The sequence below is a fragment of the Hylobates moloch genome, unplaced genomic scaffold (assembly GCF_009828535.3).
Source record: "Hylobates moloch isolate HMO894 unplaced genomic scaffold, HMol_V3 SCAFFOLD_4, whole genome shotgun sequence".
Classification (NCBI taxonomy): domain Eukaryota; kingdom Metazoa; phylum Chordata; class Mammalia; order Primates; family Hylobatidae; genus Hylobates; species Hylobates moloch.
In genome coordinates, this window is record NW_026652279.1 from 30080380 (window position 1) to 30103183 (window position 22804).

At 54.9% G+C, this 22804-nt stretch overlaps 1 protein-coding gene across 10 annotated transcripts in view; it reads right to left on the minus strand.

The window, feature by feature from the left end:
• Nucleotides 1-22804, minus strand: part of IQSEC1 (IQ motif and Sec7 domain ArfGEF 1) — a 394136-nt gene that overhangs the window by 107299 nt on the left and 264033 nt on the right. The window contains exon 1 of one of the 10 annotated variants that reach the window (XM_032149772.3): nucleotides 16505-17044. The exons of 8 other annotated variants lie outside the window; for them this stretch is intronic. In XM_032149772.3, the coding sequence (XP_032005663.1) occupies nucleotides 16505-16572 (68 nt within the window). In that variant the 5' untranslated portion in view covers nucleotides 16573-17044. Of the gene's footprint in view, nucleotides 1-10071; nucleotides 10373-16504; nucleotides 17045-22804 lie in introns of those variants that run through there. One more of the 10 variants, XM_032149774.3, reaches the window with a different exon arrangement.

Consider the following 22804-nt stretch of genomic DNA (forward strand, 5'->3'; position numbering starts at 1 on the left):
CCTGCTCTCCACCTGCTAGCTGTGTGGCCACTGAGCACTCAGGACGTGGCTGGAGCGATGGAGGCTGAGTTTTTCATTTTGTGAATTTTAATCAGCAAACATTTAAATAGCCACCTATAGCTGGTGGCTACTGCTCTGGGCAGCCTGGCTCTGGAGGCTTCGTAGGGACAGGGAATGGAAATGGCCCTGAAGGTGAGCCAGCCAGCTTAGCTCCCCCTCCCTTCTCAGCAAGGATTTGAGGGTCCCCCTTGCAGGGCAAAGGCTGCAGTGTCTGGACAAGCCTCAGCTCCCTCCCTGGTCCGGTCCAGGCATTTGCACACATCACAGAACACAGAGTGCCGCTGCCCAGAGCGGTGCACACAAAACCAGGTACTCTGTCTGATATGAGCAACTTAAGGGCTCTTCAAGGGGAATTTTATGACAGTAACTTTTTGACTTTGTATATAATGACTTTAGAGCTTACTCTCCTCACCCCAACCTGTGTGAAATAACAGCCCAGCAAAATCCTAATGATACATATCCTGTGATTGCCAAATATGACCACAAATTCCTCCCATCCTGGTACCCAGGCCTCTCCTGGGTAGCCCCCTCCTCCACCTGAGCTGGGGGCTACTTCCCCTCCCCTTGGGCATACAATTTTCCTTTCAGGAGAAGGTGGCAGAGGTGATGGCTGTGCCTCAAGAGGCCTCGTGGCTTCTCATTCACTCTAGAAGTGCAGCCTCAGATGCCATGTAGAAGGTGTGATTGGGGCACATGGAGGGAACTGAAGGGACCCCAGTGTGAGAGGCTTGTCTGCCATTGTGGGGGCCATGTGGAGGGAACTAAGGGGACCCCCATGTGAGGAGGCTGGTCTACCATTGTGGTGGGGGCACGTGGAGGGGCCTGAGCTGCCTGGCCGACAGCCAGCATCCACTGGCAGACATGGGAGTGGGGCCTTCTTGGAACTTCCAGCCCAGCTGGGCATAGCCAAGGGCAACCAGCACAACTGCCCAGATCTTCCAAACACACAACCACGTGTTTTAAGACACTATGTTCTGTGTAGTTTGTTACACAGCAAAATCTAACTGAAACACACGTGCACACAGCCCCCACTCTAGAGACTGCCAGCGGGTGTTGCAGTTCAGGGCCCACCCACGGCCCCAGGAGGCAGCAGCACACCCCGAAGCACTGCCTGGGCCCAGGGGCAGGGGCATGAGCAGTGTCCATGGGCCGCTGGGGAACTCTACCTTTTAAACAGAGCAGAGACCCACGTCGAGCCCAGAGACAGGCCGTCTTTGGGAGATGCCTGGGGTCTGTGCTGGGCCAGGCTCTGACTGGCGGAGCCCCTGCAGCCTGGCCTCTCCTGACACATTTGCAGTCAAAATCACAAAGCCCTGCTACCGGCGGGTATCTCTCTCCCCATTTTATAGATGAGAAAACAGATTCAGGAGCAGGAGACACTTGTCCAAAGTCAGTTTTGCTAGGCTTTGTCTTCCTCCAGGTCTTTTTGGCCCCCCTCCTTGCAGTGGTAGGGGCGCCCCTAATTCACAAGGGTGGAGTGTAGGAGAGGAAGCTGGCGGGGGCTGCATGAGACTGTGGGGAGGGAATCACGTGTCTTCATGCAGACAGAGCCCAAGGCAGTTAGGGTGGGGGGACAGAACCCCTAGGAAGAGGGTCGGGGAGCTGCAGCAAGGACTCTGTCTCCAGCTGGTATGCGGGATCCAGACAGAGCAGGTGGAGCCGGCTCTGTAACTGGCCTGTCGTTACAGAGACAGGCTTTTCTAAACATCCAGAGAACTGAGTAGTGGGGACGCCAGCTGTGGGCCCAGCTGCCCCTGGGAGGAGGGCAGAGGCCAGCCTGGCTCTCTACCTGCCCCACCCACTGCACCGGTCCACCCTCCATGTCTCTAAGGAAAGCTTGGTTCTAGGTCTCAATTCTGATACTGCCACTTTCTGGCTGGCAAGGAACTTGTGGGAGTCACTTGGCTTGCCTCAGTTTCCCCCTCTGCAAGATAGGGCAGATATTCCTGTTGGACAGGATTTATTGTGAGAATGGAATGAGATCATAGTTGGGACCATACTCATACACACATTAGAGCTTATCACCCATTTTGTACTTGAAAAACATCCCGTTTTCTTTGCTGCCACTCGAAAGCATCCACAGGCCACCCACCCCTCACTTCTGGGTCTGCCTATCTCTGCGGTTTCTATGCTTGCAGATGAAACGTAATTCTTGGCTGTTGGAAGTTTGGGGCTGAGCCCAGCCATCCCTCCCTGTCTCTTGGGCCCCACCCGTACCCCGCCCCAGAGTCCAGAGCCCCTAGCACGTCCAGCTTGCCAATGGAGCCCACCCTTCCCCTGATCAAGGTCACAGAATTCCCTGTCCTGTGGGAGGAGAGCTTGGTAATTTCTCAAAGTCCTTGTAGCTCTGACCTTCTAAGCCTGCACTCCTCTAGGAAGCCAGGTGAGAGAGCAGAGGAACTACCCTTCCATAAGCCCACCCCAGGAACCCCAGGGAGGGGCCAGGTGCCTGGTCTTCTGAGAGTCTTCTAACAGTCTGTAACTGAAGATGAAACGGGGTTACTTAGGTACTTCTTGGCGGTTCTGAAGTTCAGGACTGAACCTAGCTGCCTTTCCTGGCTGTGTCCGTCCACTACCATCACCACCTTCTCACCCTCCGTCTGGGGTCTGAGGCCAAGCTGGACACCTCTCCTTCCCGCGTTGAAGCTCAGAGGTGAGCCTCAGCTGACCCTCCCTCCAGCAAATGTTTACAGAATGAGGTAAGCATCCTCCACCAGCGACCGTCAGGCTGTCCACTGTCCACGCCTACCAAGATATCCTCTCTGAGAGTGCTGCCATTAGTCTCCAAACCCTCTGTCCTTTGAGCCTGAATCCCCAGGGGGCTGTTCATACTCCTCTTCCCTCTGCCGCCAGGCCCCCATCTTTGCTGGCCACCTCCTTCTTGCTCTCAGGTCCCCTCCTCAGGGAGGCCCTCACTGACCACCACCAAGTCGCTCCCCACTGCAGCCTCCTGCTTCGTTTTCCTGACTTCACAGGAAAGTGTGTTTGTTTACTTGTCACCTGTCTGCCTCCCCCAACCCCCAAATGCCAGCTCTGTGAGGGAGGGGGTCTCATGCTGGTGTCCTCACTGCTTTGAGCGGTGCTGGGCACACAGTCGATATTAGTTGGTTGAATTATTGATAGAACAACGCTCTTGATCCGGCTCCAGCACAGGAAGGGGAGCTCACGGAGGAGGGGATATCCAGCTAACCCAGTGGGAACCAGACACGCTGGCAAACCCCATCCCACGGGCTAGGCTTTCAGTTACCCCTCTCATTCATGCATGAAGGGGTGGTTATTAAGCCATTTTCCAGATAAGGCAATGGAGGCCCAGAGAAGGGAAGTGACTTGCACATGGCCACATGGCTTGTACGCTGCAGAGCTGGGTCTTGGCCTGGCTTTCTGAAATCGACAGCCCTTCTCCTCTCCAGGGTTCCAAGGCTGTGATTCCGAGAGATCACCACACAGGGAAGGAATCCTGACAGCCCGTGAAGTGCCTGGCACTGGGTCAGGTTATTTGCAAAGGTTTGTTCACGTGCCTGCTCTGTCTTCATAGGTCTATTTTACAGATGTCAAACTGAGGCCCAGAGAGGCCTGGTGACTCACCCTAGGTCACACAGTGCAGCGACAGCCAATCCAGGATGGGTGCCCAGACTGCCACACCTCTCCATGTGGTGGCAGTGAAGCTAAAGTGGCCTGCTGCCTTGAGTTCCCCTTTGTGCCATGAGGGTGTGGCAGGCTGATTTCTGACATGGTGTAATGTCATCAGGGGGGCGGGACCTTGCCTGAGAAGCCTTAGGGCTGAAAAGGGAAGTGCAGAGTGGCTGTTTCCCCATCCTGCCCGCTCTCTGCCCTGGCCCTGAGCCAGGTGGGCGGCCAACTCCCTTTGACCACTTCCTGGGGAAACTCCCCCGGAAATGCCCCAGATGCCCGCAGCCCAAGTATAAGTCCAACGTCCAGGCTCAGGACCCTCATCCCTCACCTCCTCCTGCCAAGATCACCCCAAGCAGAAACCAGTAGGCATAATAATTAGTATGTGTGTATATATATATATGTGTGTGTGTGTGTGTGTACTTTGCTGATTAGATATCGTATCAGATATCTTATCTATATAAGGAAACAACAACAAAAGTGAAGCTGACAGTGCATTGAGAGCCAGACTTTAGCACACCACAGCTCTATGTCTTAGGATCCCTCCTCTCTGCCAGTGTGGCACCCGCCTGCTACTCCCATCTTCTGCCTCCAGTCTCCTCTGCCAGCCTGTCCTCCATCCAAGCTCCCTAGGCATCCTCTTCAAACTCTTTGCTGATTGCTGTAAGGCAGTGGAGCACGTGGTTAAGATTCTGGGCTTCAGGTCAAGCTGATTTGGGATTTGAGGACATTTGCTAACAGTGTGACCTTCGGCAAGTGACCGTGTCTCCCTAAGCCTCAGTTTTCTCATCTGCAAAATAGGGATCATAACGAACTCTACCTCATGGGGCTGACCCGAAGGGATGATGCATGGCAGAACACATGGCTCAGCTGGCCAGCCGGCAGGTCTTAGCAGGTCACAGTGGCGGAATGGCCAGCCATCAGGTCTTAGCAGGTCACAGTGGCGGAATGACCAGCCCACAAGTCTTAGCAGGTCGCAGTGGCGGATCGACCAGCCCACAAGTCTTAGCAGGTCGCAGTGGTGGATGCAGGATGTTTCTGCCTGACCAGCCTCCATTCTCACTTCTGGTAAGACACCCCAGTTTTCTTTGGGGAACCCAATCCTCCATTCCCCGTCTATCTAATTTGGGTCAGCTACCTCCAGGGCTGAATGCAGTACCAAGCTCGGTCTGTTAGAGAGAGTAGTTCATCCCCCCTGCTCAAGTGACTGGTCCAGGGATGGGTATGTGGTCTAAACTAACCAGGGAGAGTCGATTCTGTCAGAACAGTTTCTGCCTGATATGAGAAATGTCATCTGGAGCTGTTGGGGCCATCTAGGCAGAAAGGCTGTCTGGGAATGAAGTCAAAGAGATGGAAGAAGAGAAAAAGAGGCTGGCGTCTAGAGCCATGGTTTGAGCCCCCGAATCCAACTGTACCTGAAGCCCTGTCTGTTTCAGAAACAGAAGGCAATAAATTCAGCCTTTGCCTTAAGCCAGTCAAGCCAGTCTGGGGTGCCTCTTTTTTTTAACCAACCAAACAAATACTGGTTAATAAAACTCCCTGCTCAAAAGCTCCTGGCAGCCCCTCCGTGCCTGCAGGGAGAGGCCAGCACCCTGGGCCTGGGCCCCACTTGCCTTCCTTTTTGTTCTGAACTCTGGCCCTCATCCCTCCCAGACAGGTATCACCCAAGACTGCTGTTTCCCAAACACACCATGAAGACTCGAACTACAGTTTCTACCCGAACTCTCCTCCACTCCCCACTTGACCAGTGCCTGCTCACTAGAGCTTGCCTCCTCCTGGAAGCCTCCCCACACTTCGTCCACCACTCTGAGTGTCAGTGGCATCTACCTCCAGCTTCCCATCACTCTGCTTATTTCACAGAGTGAAATTCACTTTTTTTTTCTTTTTCCTCTTCAAAAAACTTTGCCTCACTGTATCATTTAAGAAATGAACATCCTGGATTGACTTGAGATTTGACAAATTCAAACTTGGTTTTAACACACCATGTGCATTTCCTGAGCCCCAGGCGTACCAGCAGACACAGGGCTGAAAGACCCAGTGCGTACCCGCGGGGGCTTAGAGGCTGAACCAAACCATTTCCCATTTGGCTCAAGACCATGGATGCAAAATTGACCATTTAAAAAATTTTAAATTCAAATTTATTTTACTTGGGGATAATCATCACTGACACTCATTGAGCCATTGCTAGGTCATTGCCTATGGGCATGTCCATGCATAATGTTATTTAATCCTCACTCTGGGAAATGTTATCCTCACAGAGGAGGTCACTGAAGCTCAGAGAAGTAAAGGGAGCTGCCCAGGGGGTTACAGCAACTGTAGGGAGCTGACCCTATATTCTAGCCCTTGTTACCCTCCCTGGCCTTTCTCAACTGTGTGCAAATACACTGGGGCCAGCTTAGAAGTCTTTTTAACATTCGCTGTGTAAACTCAGCACCAAGCTGGCTTCCCCTGGTTGCTCACAGGCAGGTGGCCATCCACACCCACTTCTGTGTGGGGGCCTCTGGTGTCACATTTCACACTCCTGTTCTGTAGGCATAGGGTTTCAGATTTGCTGTATTTGCTTCCGCTGCCACTACCGGTAGATCAGAAGCTAGGGAGGTGTTTCAACACGTGACTGTTTTGAATACGGTGACTTCCCCATCTATCCCTGCCATGGGTAGCATCCCAGCAGCCTCTTGATGGCAGAACAGAGGCCATTGAGCCTGGCCAATGAGTGAGTCTCAAATTCTAAGTTCGTGGGGGAAATGGTTTCCTGGACTCACTTAGAAGGGTGGTTTGTTCCAGCACCTGATCAGAACCTGTGGCTCATTATCTGCAAAGTGGGCATGAGGCACCACCAGAAGCTGTGGAGTGGCCAGAATGAGGCAACATATGGAGGGTGTGTGGCACACAGTATGTGTTCACTAAGTGCTCATTCTCTCTTTTCCTTACAGCCTTGCTGCTGGGGCTACCTTTCACCCACATGCAGGCTTACTCGCCTGCACCCCCGGCATGGCCCAAGAACCAGTTCTCTGAGTTCAGCCAGGACTTCCAAGAACCTAGCACAGCCAGGTCAGCTCCACTGTGTATGAGTCCTGAACCCGACCCTAGGCTCCCTCAGTTGCCATTTGCCAGGCCATCTCCTCCATTGCTCCTAAAATCTAGCTCATCTGCCACCTCCTACAGGAAGCCTTCGGGGAACCCCTCCAGATAAAAACTCCAGTGTCCCTCCTCTGGGCTCCCACAGGCCTCAGAGCTCACCCCTTCTCAGCCCTGAGTGCCCTGTGTAGTCATTTCCTCTTTTCTAGTCCCTTCTTCCACAGAGAACTGTGAACATCCCCAAGACAGAAACGATGTGTTGCTCACCACAGCCTGGGCCCTGCAGCTGGCCTGTCACAGGGCTGGTGACGACCGAATGAAAGGAAATGCCTAATGTTTTCTGAGCACTTGCTACATGCTGGGCACAGAGCCAGGGATGCCCACATGGAGAGGGCCTGCCTCACAGTGAAGACAGTAGGAAGGAAAGCAGAGGTAAGAGTTGGAAAGTCCAAATCCATACATGAACATTGCAATTCCACCACTCCCGAAGCTAGTTACCCTCTAGACTTTTCAGTTCCAGGAGGCAATGAAACCCCTTTTCTGCTTATGCCTGTTACGTTTGGATTTTCTGTCACCTGCAACTAAGACAGCCCCCACTGACCAAGTGAAGCTCAGAGATGGGACCCGACACACCCAAGGTCACATAGCTACGAAAGCAGCGGAACAGAAATTCCCACCAAAGTCTGGGCTTTTTTTTTTTTGAGACAGTCTTGCTCTGTCTCCAAGGCTGGAGTGCAGTGGCACGACCTAGGCTCACTGCAACCTCTGCCTCCCAGGTTCAAGGGATTCTCCTGCCTTAGCCTCCCAAGTAGCTGGGATTACAGGCGTGCGCCACCACGCCCGGCTAATTTTTGTATTTTTAGTAGAGATAGGGTTTCACCATGTTGGTCAGGCTGGTCTCGATCTCCTGACCTCAAGTGATCTGCCCACCTTGGCCTCCCAAGGTCTGGGCTCTTAACCACAGCCTGACGACACCCCAGGCCCAGCTGATAGCCACTTCAATGCTCCCACACGCTGAGCACAGTCCAGATACCCACTGTGCCGGCAGAGTCCCCTCACCTCTTTCCCAGAAGCCACTGGAGTTACGCTGGTTGGGATTTCTGGGCATTGGTTTGCAAGTCCATCAGATGGGGCTAATGAGCTCACCCTTTCGTGCAGGTCAGAGGACAGCTCACACTGGCCTAGCCCACAAGGGATTCAGGGAATGAAGGCCACAGTGTGGACCCTCCAACCCGCCCTCAGCTGCCTGATGGCCTACAGGTGTTTTCTAATAGCTGACATGTGTCCATTAAAATAAAATACAACCAACCGCTTACCCCTCCTTGCACCTATCTCCTTCCTCTGCCCTACTTGCCTTCACAGAATATGTCACCCCCATGACCTATCATACATGCATTGCGTTAGTCATATATTGCTTGACTCCCCAACACCAAGAAGGGCAGGGATGGTTTATCTGGTTTATCACCTTTGTACTCTCAGAGACAAGACAGTGCTTGGCACACAGTAGGTGCCCAATAAATGTCTGTTGAATGACTGAATTAACAAAGGAATGATGTGCATGAAACTCTGCACAGAGTCATGGAGTGCTTAAAGGCTCCTGGTTACACCTGGCCATTTCACAGGTGAGGACATGAGGCCTCAGGATGGGCTACCCTGAGGTCCCCAGGCAGGCAGCAGGGCAGCAGGGGCCCTGCTCTGCCCTGTGCCTCTGCTGGGCTGGACCGAAATGGGCCTTGAACACAGGGGTGGACAGCCACCTGGCCAGGCTCCCCAGCTTGAGCCCTGGTGCCCAACAAAGGCAGGTCGCTGCTGGAGGTAGCTAAGCTGGAGGCCAGAGCCCTGGGCTCTGAGCTGTAACCCCTGAACCTGACCTCTTGGGGTCCTTGGGCCAAGAGCCCCTGGCTCACTGGGGTCATCAAGCCTCCCCTAACCAGCCTGAGGGGCACTGTGCCCTGGTAAATCTCTCAGTGAGATGGGAACCCAGAGTTACCTATGCCCACGGGGAGATTCCCCACAGAGGCCTGCTTCCCCATCTAAGCCTCACAACCCCAGAAGGGAGGACTTTTGCCGTGGGTTATATGGAAATCCAGGCCCAGAGATGTTGGGACATCTGTCCCACGTCACATGGCTGGGGCACGCTGGAGAGCTGGGATTTGAGACAGAGTGACTGACCCCTCAGGGCACTGAGCAGCCTTCTGTCTGCAGCGTGGGGGCAGGGGTGAAGGTGCCCATTGCTTCCTTATCACTGGGCCTCACTTATTCCATCTGCCACTGGTTGGGCTCCAGTCCTAAGGAAAGGGCTATCTGTCTTGCCCGCCCCCAAGAGCCAGGGCTGGGGTGGGGGAGGCTTGGCTGGGAGTAAGAGCTCCCAGGCTGCTCCCTGAGGCTGGGTCGGTAAAAGCTTCCTCTGACCCATCTGTTGAACTCCCTGATGACCCCAGTGAGCCAGGGGCTGTTGGCCCAAGGACCCCAAGAGGTCAGGCTCAGGGGTTACAGCTCAGAACCCGGGGAACATCCCCCAACACCCTCCCAGCCCCAGGGATCTGCAGATCCTCAAGGTTCCACTCTGAATCATTTCAGAAAGACACTGAACTTGTCAGTGTGTCAAGGGGCTCCTGGGGGGACACACACTGGGCTACTGCCAGATGGGAAATGGCCCCAGGGAGCCTGGGGCAGGGAAGATTTGTGCAAGGCAGTGTCTCCTCAGCACAGCTTGGGGAAGCCTTGTGTTCCCTCAGCCGTAAACCTCCATTTGCTCAAAGTTTATGAACCACAGGGTTGAGGGGGGCAGCAGTGTGGGAAGGAAACACACCAAATATGCTCCTGGAGCCCTGGGCAACTGTGTGACTTCTGAGGGCCTCTGAGGACTTCTGATTTCTGTGTGACTTCTGAGCGCCTCAGTTTACTCGACTGTAAACTGGGCATTGTCAAGAGTCCATCTTTCTCAGGGTGGTTGCGAGGGCCGTAGGCAGAGACCCAACACTCCCAGCCACCCAGGTGGGCTGCGGGGCCCTGGTTCTCAACCCTAACAGGGCCTGGGGCTGGTCTAATGCGCAGGGGAGCTAAAGAACTTCCCCTTGCAGCTCTGGGGAAACACCTGGTGTTCCTGGGCCCAGGGCAGGCCTGTGTGCATTCCAGGCAGTGAGAAATGGGTCACAGAATACGGCTCTGAGAAACAGTGAAAACTCCGATGACAGCCCCCAAGACCCTCACCACGGCAGGCTGCCCTGACAGTTGCCAGCCCCTCACAGGTTTCTCAGGGCTGCCGAGGCCCCCTCCCTGGGCCAGGTAGGTGGTACTCACAGTCTCAAAGTGGAGGGGGCGGAGGTGTCCCTGGAACCCCAGCGCCTGGCCTGCCTCTGCGGCCCCGGGGGATGAGCTGTGGGTCCATCCCCACAGCAGGTCCTGACGTCTGACTTCCTCCCTGCTCGGTCGGCATCCAGGAAACCACGCCCAGGGGAGAGGGTGCCAGGCACCCTGGGGCCCCTGCCCGCCTGCCCTCCAAAAGGCCCCCAGGCACTGCTGAGGGGGCTCCTTCCAGGTCTGGCAAACCCAAATGGCTTCACTGGGCAGGCCCCAGTCAATAAATAATACAACCACCTCCCTGGACAGTCTCTGGTGGCTGATTGTGTTTCAGGGCCACTTAAGTTCCAGGCAGGCTGCTTTGTTCAGAGTGCCGGGTTCCTGCTGGGTCTCTGGCCACATGGGCACTGCACTCTCACGGAGGGCCAGCTGGAGCCAGCAGCATAAAAGCAGTGTGACAGGGGTCCCTGGAGAGAGGGTGCCCTACTTACTTAGCAGCTTGGGCCCAAAGGGGACCCAGGGGTGGTGCCAGGGTAGGGTGGCCAGTCTTGTCTCCCCATAGCCAGGCAGGGCCCCCCACATCCCCCACAGGGGTGCCATCTGGAGAGCCGCCACCAGCCCATCCTGACATTGCCAGGGTCCGGGCCCAGGCCCCTCCTCCAGGAAGCCTCCTCCCCGCCAGGAGTGCTCTGTCCCTGTCTGAATTCCCACTGCGACCGCCAGCCAGTCTGTCTGTCTCCTTTGGGTCTCAATTGTCACCTCTCATCTAAATAGTGGCTGGCCGCCACATCTTAACCGGCCTTCCCTGCCCCCCGTGCCCCACCACTCCCTCTCCACAGTCTCATTTCCTCACAGCAGCCCGGGTGACGGTTTTAAAACAGAAAGCACAGCGATGTTACCCAGCCGTGGCTCTCCCGCCCCAGTCAACCTTCAAGCCCTCTCCAGGATCTGGCCCTGCCACCACGGGGAGTGCTTCTCCAGCCCTCTCAACTCCTGCCGGCCTCCTCCTCCGTGCTCCTCCTGCAGGTGCACACAGACCCCAGGGTCCTTACACCAGCTGCTCTCTCTGCCTGCTCTTCCCCAAGGTCCTCACAAACTCACTCCACCCTGTCACTCTCAACGCAAGGCCACCACCACAGACGAGTCTTTGTTTTCTTTTCAAACAGTCTTATTAAGATATAATTCACACACCATACAACTCGCCCATTTAAAATGTATAGTTCAAGGATTTTATTAATAGTATATCCCCAGAGGGGTGCAACTGTCACCACTATCTATGTTTAGAATATTTTCATCACTCAAAAAGAACCCCTCCCCAGCCCTGGATCACCGCAAACCCACCTCCTGTCTCTATAGAGTTGCCTGTTCTGGACATTTCCTAGAAATGGACCTAGGACCATAAGCTCTGTGGTCTTTCGTGTCTGGCTTCTTTCACTTAGCATGATGTCCTCAAGGTTCACCTGTGCTGTAACACGTGCCAGAACTTCATTCCTTTTTGTGGCTGCATAATATTCCACACTATGGACAGACCACATTGGGTTTATCTATTCACCCACTGACGGCCACTGGGAGAGGCCCTTCTTGACCTCCCCAGACCATGTGGCTCCCTCTCCCCTGATCACTCCGTCATCCCTCCGTGTTTTATTTTCTTGGCACTGATCCTTGCCTGAAGGCATCTTCATTTGTTTATTTTCTCTTTATCATTTCTCTCTCACCTGAACATCTATCTGCTCCAGGAGGCCCACCTCACTCACTGCTGTATCCCCAGGGTCTAGCCCAGGCCAGCAAACAATAAGTGCTCAGCAAACTGCTTGCTGATCAACGGAAGAAAGCCTCTTCCCATGTGTCAGAGTGGCTCATGCCCATGCTGCCTTGCTGCTGGGCTCTGAGCTCTCAGCGACAAGTGCTGCCCTGCGGTGCTTGCCAAGAAGAGCCTCACCCACAACTCCGGTGAGGAAACCAATAACGCAAAGCCTTGGACTCAGGTCCTCCTCTGTGCTGTGGGACAGTGCTCCTCACAGGGTGGGCACTAGCTGGCTGGACGTGGGAATGGAATAGTTAGTACCTGGCACAGTGCCAGGCACAGGGTAGGTCTTCATCCCTGAACAAAGACTCGATGCAGGGAGAGGGGGCGGCAGTCACTAGCAGAGATGGAAACCGAGGAGAGGGAGGTGAGGCTGGCAGGGCTGAGGCAATGGTGCGGCCCACGGGTGAAAGGGGAAAGCAGCCATGAGAGAATTTATGTGTGCTCCAGGCAGTGCCCAGAGCCAGAGAAGTGGCAGCTCTGCTCCGCTCTGCCCAGGACCTCCTGCCCATCCTAAACTCAGCTCTGGGCTCTTCCCGGAGATAGACAGCACAAGCCAGGGTGTGTCCAGAAGGCGTGGGTGGGGAGGAGGCTGGTGACCCCTTCCTCAGCCTCAGGGAGTCCTGGTCTCTGCAGGCTGTCCAGAGCTGGGGAGCAGATGGATTGTGAGGCTCAGAGCACACAGCCAGGCCACTTCAGTGTGTGGGTGGGTGGCAGCGGGCACCGTAGGAAGGATGGTGCCAGTTCCAAGTGGGAACAAATGTCCTCGCATCAAAGCTGCCTAGGCATGGCCCAGGCTGGGAGGTGGTGAGCACTCTGTCCCAAGAGGAATGCCCACTGGCCCTCCTGCAGAGGGGCATCAGATGGCTAATCGTCCAGGAAGCCCCCTGGAAGCTCTCAAAGGCTGGCTGCCAGCTGAGCTGTTCACGGCCCTCCTGCCCAGATGCAGCCATGGTGGGAAGGCAGAAGGGGGCAGGGCCAGGGCAGCCAAGGCCACCCCACTCCTTACCAACCAGCACCCTGGGCCCCATGTGTTCCAAGCGAGCTGCCCTGGCCCATCAAGAGGCTCAAACACCCCATGGGCTCTCAAGGCACAAAACAATCTTTCTTTTTCAATATAATGCCAGATGCAAAAGTGATCTTCCTGCCTGACCTGAGAGGGGCTGTGGATTTATCAGGGCACTGCCCTGTACCCAGAGCAAGGCCTTTGTCTGCCAGGGGCCCAGAGGTGAGTGCCCAGAGAAAGGCCAGCCAGGGAAGATGCAGGGAGGGGAGGGGCGGGGAGCTGGTTAAAGGGTCTCATCTGCCCTCCAGAACTACTGTATCCCCACAGGCATCTCACAGGCGGGGAAACAGAGGCTCAGGGAGGCTGCCTGTTATACAAACAGCCAATGCCTCAGCAGCACCTACTGCAGCCGGGGCAGGCTTCCGGGCCTCGTCTCATGGAAGCTTCAGAACATCTCTAAAAGTCACGTCCAAGGTAGGAAGGGGCTAAGCCCAGTTTTGAACTCAGGTCGGCCTGACTTCTGAGCCTGTGTGCTTCCCACTTCATCACGTTATCCCCCTAAGCCCCCACACTGAGACTCAGAGGACAAGGAGGGGGTGCCACAACCATGCACCCTGCTGGATGCCAAGCCAACAGAACCCAGTGATGACCTGCCAAGAAGCCCGCCCAGCTGGCATGGCTCCCCCCACTCTACAGGCGAGGAAACAAGCCCAGAGAGGTTTAGCAACTTTCCCAAGGGCTGCACATCTCACAACCTACCGTTGTGGGCTCTAAACCCTGGGGTGCCCAGCTCCCAAGCTGTTCTGTCCAGGATACAGCCTGCAGCCAGGATCGTCGCTCTCAGAGTCCTCGGGCCAAAGTTCCAGAGACCCTTCTCCCGGCTCCTTGACTGCGGTCGCCAAACCCCTGGGCAGAGGGCCAGGGCTGGCAGGCTCACAGCTGCTCCACACACACCTCTTGCTTTTCCAGATGTGAATGGGACCCCGCCAGGGGCAACAGGCTCACTCGGAGGGGAATCTGAAGACGCAAGTGGAAAACTATGCGCTGTCCGATCGCAACCCTCCAATCTGTCCCTGTGGCTGCCGGCAGCTCCGCCTTGGGCCGCAGACCTGCTGACTCAGGGCTTCCCTGGCAGCCGAGGGGGCTGGGATCTGCAGAGGGCCTGCTCCTGGCTGGCTAGCTGGTTGGGGCGTGGCCTTAGTCCTTTCGGGGGGCTCTCAACAGAATGGGGCAGGGGTCAGGAGGGCAGAGTGCTTCTGGTGGAGCCCAAGGCCCATCCTCCCCAGTTAACCACAGGGGCGCCTGGCAGTTATGGGTGCTAAGAGTGGGTTTGGGACAAACTCAGTGCCAATTATGGTGCCCACACCCACCCCACCACTCTCCTCTCATTGGTGGTGAGGAGGCCACCCGCCAGTGATCGTGACACCCCTGTGAAGCTACCTGCCCATCACCACTTGACAGCCATAAACCCTCCCGTAAGGCCCCGCCCCACAGCCCTGTCAGGTGGCCGTACCATTAGATGAGGAGACTGAGGCACAGACAGGCCAGTCTGCCAGGCTCTGTGAGGCGGTGCTGCTTCTCCTACAGACCATGTGGGCAAACGGCAGCCAAGAGGGAGCGAGTGAATCACCCTTGGACAGGGCACGGCGGGCCTCCCAGTGCTGAGCCCTCTGCATTCTGTCAACAAGCCCTGAGGTTTCCAAAGTGCCAATCCCTGGAAACCTTGAGACAGAACGGGACTCAGGAAAATCCAGCTGTGGTCACAAGGAAAAGCACATGGAGAGCTCACCAAAGTCCAGGACTCACCCGCTGCCTGGCCCAGCTCCCAAGTCACCCACCCAGGAGGTCTATCCTGGGGTCTGGGGCAGGGGCAGGGGCAGGGGCAGGGGCAGGCAGCCGCTGACTCACTCCAGGGCTGAGCTCTGCCTCTCTCCTTTCCCACAGCCAGCCAGCATCCTCGTCCCAAGAGAACACTTTAGCTCTCACTGTCTGCCCTGCTCCCTCAAACCTGCCCAGGCCCAAGGCCCGCCATTGAGGCTGAGGCCCAGGGCCCCAGACACTCTCACCCAGCAGCAGAGACAACTATGGCCACTGTAATTATGGTTTCTTATTACAGTGAGAGTAAACTGCGTGGCTGGGTTTCCCTTTTCCCTTTGGCTGCCAGGAAACTTGGCAATTTTTACCCCAACAGAAGAACCTCAGGACCCTGTATATCTCTGTTCTGTTCTATTTTTCTACCCTAGCTCATGACGTCCTATTCTAAATTGTGCTTTTTCCACTTCTGATTCTTTTTTTTAGAGATGAGGTCTTACTGTGTTGCTCAGGCTGGAGTGCAGTGGCTATTCACAAGCATGATCATTGAACACTACCCTTGAACTGGGCTCAAGCATTCCTCCTGCCTCAACCTCCTGAGTAGCTGGGACTAGAGACATGCACCACCATGCCTGGCTTCTAATGTTTTTTATTAACTATTTTATTGCAAGTATTTTCTGTAAGCGGTCACAAGTATTTTGGGAAGGAAGGAAGAAAGGAAAGAAACAAGGAAAGGAGGAGAAATAGAAGGAAGGCAAAAAGGAAGAAAGGAATGTTTATAAAGTTTATACACCAGAGAGTGAGGGCAGAAAGAAAAACGGACAATCTTTCAATCCCTTACCTGTTGCAAATCCACCCCTTTAAATAAAAAAATCTGCCCTTAGGCGGTATCCAAGTACAAACACATCTTCCAAATAGGTGGCTGCCTCTAAGCCCTTCCATATACAAATTCTGGCCCCATGTAGTTCCCCTTTACAGATGAGGAGACCCCAGCCTTGCCTGAGATCACAAGGGACCTGGCTTCCTGCGCCCGGGTCTCCCTCCTTCTGGCAGCTGCAGAGGCTGCAGCGATCATGGGTGGTGTCCCCTCCTCAGGGGTCCAAGGAGCTCTGCCCCACCCTTTCATTCTCACCATGCAGGCGCCATTCCAGATACCCTCACTACCCCCCAGAGCTGTCCAGCTGGGGAGAAAGCTCAACGGCAAGGGTCATCGTATCCAACACTGACTGAATGCTGGCGCCGCGCCGGGCCCTGATCTTAGTGTGTATTACCTCACTAAATCCTCACAACAATCCTAAAAGGATCTGCAGATGGGAAACTTTGGCTAGAGAGGTGAAGCCACTTTACACCACTAACAATGCCAAAGCCAGCATTAAACCTGGGCAGCCTGGTGCCTGAGTCCGGGCTGAGCCCTCAGCCACTCAGTGACTGACGTTTACAGTCACACGAAGGAATCACTACACCAAGCGTTGAAGGGACGAGTGTGAGCCCCATTTCGCTGATGGGTAACAGGCTCAGAGAGGCTGTGGGGCCGGGCCAGAGTCACACAGCTGTGCCCTGTGCCAGCATGTTAGGTAACACATGCTGTACCTGCCCCTGGCGTTCCTTTCCTGAATGGGTGCTCTGGATCCCAGCCAAACGCAGCACACCCCCTGGCCATTGTTCCACTCTCCTCCTCCCGCTCCACCAGAGACTGAAAGTTGCTCCGGCTCCCTCCATCCCAGCTCCTTCCTGGACCCTGTACAGCCATGCAAACCGTCCAGCCCAACAGTCGACAGCCAGGCAGAGCAGCCACGCACGCATCCCAGTACCTGAGTGTCCTCACAGAGATGCAGTACTTCCACATAAGGCTCCACACGGCACTGCCATCCCCCTTCATGCCTGGCTCGGTGGAGGAGCGAGTGGCCAAGGGGCCCACCACCACTGCCCCACCACCCAGCGTCTCCTCCTGGCCAGGGAACGGCTCTCTTCACGGATTCTCAGGTCCCTTCCTTCTTCATGGTAGAAAGAAGAAAGAAAAGCCCCCAAAGTTAGGGAAAAGGGGAGGCACCGGCTGCCACAGGCCACTGCAGGGCTGAGCCACAGGCCCCGCTATCTGCCGGCCAGCCTCTGTGCCCTGGTCCTGTCTAGCTGCTCCAGACCCTCCTGGCCAAGCGGCCCTCACACACTAGACCCTGTGGCTTCTGCACAACCTTGCGCCTGCCTCCTGCCAGGAGACAGCGGTGGCTGCAGGCCAGGGGAGCAGTGAGTCACTCAGGGCGGGATGGGTGAGGGGCGTCCGCCGGTGAGGGAAAGCTCAGCTGCCGGAGCCCAGGGGTTGGCCCTGCGTCCAGAGGCTGGCCTGGGATGGGAGAGGCGAGCTCAGAGAGAGGGAGGCGGGCGGGGAGGCGAGGGCGGGCCCACATCCTCCCCATTTCCCCAGAGGCTTAAACCCAACTCCCGCCCCGCAGCCCAAAGCCTGCAGCCCAGCCCACCGACCAGCTGGCCAAGATGAGGGTGGAGGAAGGGGCTGCTCTGCCACCTCACTCCTAGAGAAAGCCTGGGGTTGACACAAAGCAAAATAAAGACAAAATCAGGGCTGCTCCTCTGGACAGTGGCTGGCCCCGAGGGTCTCCAGCTGGTGAGTGAGACGGTTTCCAGCCGGTGGGTGAGACGGTTTCCAGCCCTGGCTGGGCCACTTCTTTGCTGTTTGATGCTGGGTGTGGTCAGCCCCCTCCGGCCTTAGTTTCACCTCAGGCTACTGTGGGCTTGTGGAGCTGTGGGAATTGGCCTAAGCCCTCCTCAGGCCCAGAACTAACTCCAGTTCTCCCAACGCCCTTACAAAGTGGATTTTATGATTAGTGTTGGTTTACATGTGAGGAAACTGAGACACAGATAGAGGAAGTCACTTACCCTAGGTCACAGACCTAGGAATTGGTGGAGGTGGGATTTGAACCTTGGCAGTGTGGCTCTAAGAGCCCACGCTGGAGTCAGGCTGTAAGCTGGCTCCTCTCTGTAGGGATGGAGTGGGGTGGGATGAAGGGCTGGAGCCTCTGAGCAGCTGAAGGCCTTGGGGTCTGGGCCCAGGCTGGGTCTGAGGCATTTCCAGACTGAGGCCCCAGCTTGAGCCCCCACCCTGGTCTCCACCAGCTGCTCCCAGGCCCAGCCCAGGCCAGGCAGCTGGGGCTTCCCAGGCAGGGCCCCCAGGGATAATGACTCACAGATCAAGGTCAACACTCACAGATCTACTTTTCCCCACCTACAGCCCCCAGGAAGTCCCCTAGAAGGGCAGGTGCACCCAGCACCTGGCACCCAGCAGGGCCCTGGGCATCATGTATAGTGGGCAGCAGAGCTTCCATTTCACTGGGGGAAACTGAGGCTCAGAGAGGGCCATCACCTGTCTGCAGAAACAGGGAGGGTGGGGCCAGGGCTCCAAAGCCTTGCTCTGTCCTCAGGCCCCCTGCCCTGGCTTGTGCAGAATGGGAAATCTGTCTCAGATTCCAGCCTGATTCCCACACCAAGGATTAGCAGCTGCAGGCTTCTCCATTCCCTGAGCCAGGAAAGAACTTTTAATCCAAAAGCAAGACAGGTTTCTACAAAGGCTGTGGCCTCCCTGGGGGACTGGAAACCCAAATTCTTCTCCCTCCTTGTCATCAGAGGAGGCTTCACAAGCCACCACAGCAGACTTCCACCTGCCACAGGGGCTCCTCCACAGCATACAGCGGGAGTGGCTGCCCAGCCTCTGCTTGAACACCCCCAATGATGTGAAGCTCACTACCTTTCAAGGCTCCCCATTCCTTGTTTTTTCTTTAAGCTTCCCCATTCCATCATGGAACCCCACTGGCCTAAGGAAATTCTCCCTTGGACATTACTTCCCTGTCACTTTTCATACTGGCCTCGGTTCCTTGTGCCACACAGACTAAGGCCTCCATTCAAATGTTTATCTGGCCTGTCCTCCTAGTAGGGGAAGTTTTCGCAATGTCTTTTGTGGGTGGAAGTAGCCTCTGCTTACCCGCTTTATCTCTACCCACTCATTCATATATTCACACATCCACACACCTTCCTCTCCAATGAATCATTCATGGATTCATTAATCCATTCACATATCCATCTATCATCTTCTTTCCTATCATCCATTCATTTATCCCCTCATCCACCCATCCATCCATTTGTTGCCTCACCCGCACATCCACCCATCCATCACTCCATTCATCCATCCATCCATCCATCCATCCATCCATCCATCCACCCATCTATCCACCCACCCATCCACTCATCCACCCATCTGTCCATCCATCCACCCATCCATCCATCTGTCCATCCATTCACCCATCCACATATCATATGTTGTCTACATATCACTGTAAATTTGAATTCATTGCAAATGAGCCTTAATTCATCCATCCATCCACCCATCCACCCATCCACCCATCCATCCATCATCCATCCACCCATCCGTCCATCCATCCACCCATCTATCCATCCATCTACCCCATCTGTCCATCCATCCACCCATCCACTCATCTGTCCATCCATTTGTCCATCCACCCATCCATCCACTCACTGGGGACATGCCACACTCTATCTGTCTTTGCCATCCTCAGGGGCTCATCCTTGAGAATAGGGCACTCCTTACTCATCTTTGACTCCTTTGTCCCTACACAAGCTACTTCCTCTTGCAGAGCCTCAGTTTGTCCCTTTGTAAAATAGGAATAAAAAAATCTCTGCCCTCCGGGCTGTGATGAGGAATGAGTGATACCACAACTGTGTGACCCTGGGTATAAGACTTAACCTCTCAACATCACTGTCTGCAGGGCAGCATGGCCAGTCCATGAAGTGAGAGTTCATAATGGTTTCTGAAACAGAGAGTGCACTCAGTAAATACCAGCTGTCACCTAAAAAGCCCCTGGCACTGCCGGGCATGTGTTAGGTGCTCAGTGCTAGTTGCCCTGTAGGACACAGGAAGCCCCAGCAAGAGTGGGGGAAGCGAGGGCAGGTCTGCGTGGAAGCCTTCACCCTCTCAGCCATTCCATCTCCCCAGCCACAAGGCCAAAGCCGGGCTCTGCACAGAACTGGCTCGCCCTCCAACCTCAGCCCAGTGACTCACACAGCCCGCTGGGGATGAAGTCACTGCCGCCCAAGCAAAGGAAAGGACGCATTTGTTCCCTGGGAGATGCTGATGCCATTGTGAACTTGGCCTTTGAGGGCAGGGCACAGCTCAGGGACTGTGCGCACTTGAGGAAAGCAGCAGGCACAGCGGAGGGACAGTGTTGAAGGGGACCCTGCTTGGGGAAATGAGGACTGGAAGGGGTGTCCCCTACTCTGGAAGCTGAGTGAGGGTCAATGAGCCTCTCTGGCCTCTAGGCCTCGCTGAATGTGTGCCCTCTCCTCACCTGTTGAGATGTGTCTGCCTGTGGTCTTAGGGCCTTGAGACCCTCTAATTTCTGCCTCTGGCTTAAGGGGCAAGCCACTGTTCCACATCTCTCATCCACAAAATGGGAACACTATACTCAACTCCCGCCTGGAGAACTGCAGGTGACAGTATGAGACCCCTCCTTGCTCACCGGGGGCCCGGGAGCCTCTCCTATTCCACCCACTCTCCCGGTGCTGACCGTCACCCACAGGAGACCAGGGTGGGATGGGCAAGGCCCTTTGCCGTCTTCTCTCTGCATTGAGGTTCCTGACACCCCCAAGTGGCCCCCACTCCAACACAACACCCCTGAGCCCTCCCAGATCTCCAGGCCTGTCCACCCTGGGCCAGGAATTCTGCACACATTGCCCAGTTATTCTCCACATGCCCCAGTCTGCTCTGGGCCCAAGACTGCAGCTCCCAGGCTTCCATTGCCTCCTGGTTCCTGATGGGGTGGCCAGCAGCGGCCCTGGCAGAAGGTCAGGAGGTGGAGGAGAGAATGGTAGGTCAGGGTACTCATTGCCTCAGCTCTGTCCTCGCTTCCTGTGCCCTTCGGCAGCCACAGTCCTGATGTCTCTCTCTTTCTGGTTCATGAAACTGTTCTCTTCCCCAACCCTCTGGCCCAGGGCTGGTTAGGGCTCCCCCATTCTGCCAGACCAGATGCCCAGTTTCCTTAACCCCATCCCACCCTACAAACAGCCCCATCACGGGCCACACTGCAAGGGAGCTTGTGTAGTGACCCATGTTTCCTACCAGGACCCAATGCTTAAGGCTCAAACTCAAAGGATACCTCCTCTAGGAAGCCAATTTTCCATTGGCTTGTTCCTTCACCCAGTCAACATTCATTGATTGGCTTACTCTGTGCCAGATATCACTTGAGGATTTGGTGAACAAAACTGTGGAGGCTGGTGGGGCTGGCCTTCCTTCTGTACCAAGACATCAAATGAAAACAATTTCCCACAGTGGGCTGTGCCATGAAGAAGGCGTATAAACTAGATCATTTCTCTGGATGATACACTTCCCTTCTCCAGAAGTCCATTCTTTTTTGCCCCGCATCCTCTCCGTTCCCTGAGCCTAGACTGCAGCCATTTCTTCCCTGCACTTGGATGACCTGTCTCTGCATCCCTCCCTCACAATTCTGAGAGCTCACATGAGCAGGTGGGGAGATCTATGTAGCTTAGTTCTTTGCACAATCACCCTATGAAGTAGCAGTTATTATTATCTCCCCAGCTTTTTTTTTTTTTTTTTTTTTTACAAATTAATAAACTGAGGTTCAGATGCTGAGGTTAGATACTCAGGATGATGTATAAAACCAACTCTGACTATCTGACTCTAAAGCTGAAGCTCTGGAGGCTGAAAACAAAATAAATCACTTGTCATTTATATCTGCAGTCTTCCAGTGGTGCCCAGAGCCATGCAAGGTGCAGGAAGGCACATACACCAAGTTGGCTAAACTTCAAAACCTTCAATCCCCCTTGTCAAGAAGCATTGGCCTTTTGAGGATGGGTGCTGGGGTGCTGTTATTTTCCAAATGGAAAAATGAAAGTCCAGGGTGCTAACAGCGTTGGGTCTTGGAGGACACTGGTGGGCTCCCAGCCTCCCGGGCAGCTGGCATCCTGAGTTCTACCATCTTGTCTCGGGCCTAGGATAGCCACTAATATCCCAGTGTGTAGGCAGGGGCTGGGCAGTCACTTCAGGGCAGGAGCTGGGAAAGAAGGCAGAGAAGAGCTTCCGCAAGTCCATCTTAGGGAGCACAAAGGGCCGGCGTCCAAGTGGCCAGACTTGGCCTGCAGGGCCTCACTTTACCTGCTGTGCAGAAAAGAGACCACAAGGGGGCGATGGCCCAGGCAGGGGCCAGGGAGGAACTGTTGCTTGGACTGAGGTGGTGGACAGGAAGGTGGGTACAAAAGGTTGGATTCTAGAGGCATTCTCAAAGTGAAACTGGTAGAAATGTCTGATCAATAAGATGAGGGGGTGAGAGAGAAAAGAGGAGTGGAAGATGATGCCTGGGTTGCTGGCCTGAGCAACTAGAAAAACGGAGGTTCCATCCACGGTGACAGGGACACAGGGATGGCCGGTGGGAGCAGGTTCGGAGGGATGATGAGGCAAGGCAGAACGGGGGGACTCCGACTGGTTAAACAGAACAACTGTGGCTCGGCTCTGCAGGAATAAGGGCTCTGATTTTTCAGATATCAGAAATCCAGGTTTTTACATAAAAGCTCTTGATTTTTATATGTTTGCAATAAATTCAAATTTACAATGATATGTAGGCTAATCCTATGCAAGCCAAATAAAATACATCTGTGAGTGTCTAGCCCACAGGATACCTCTTGTATCCTCTGCTCCTTCTCGTCTTTCAAGGTCCACTTAGCTGCCTCCTCCCCCAGGAAGGTGCCCATGATTGCTTCAGCTCCAGAGATGCTTGTGGCCCCTCAAAGCCCCGCAGGGCTGATAATCCCAGACTGGAAGTGACAGGAGGGCAAATAGGGGGTTTGCTTATCCATTTCTCACACCTCAAGCATAGGGTTTGCCCAGAGGAGGAGTTAATGAATGAACACCTGCCGAATGAATGATGAACAACTAGCTCACTTGATCCCTCTACCCTTATTTTGCAAATAAAACTGAGTCCCAGATAAGGGACATGACCTGCCAGGATGGGATCTGGGGCCAGGGCCTGCTCACCGTCTGGCCTCTGTTTGTCAGCTGTCCCCCGAGGCTGGGC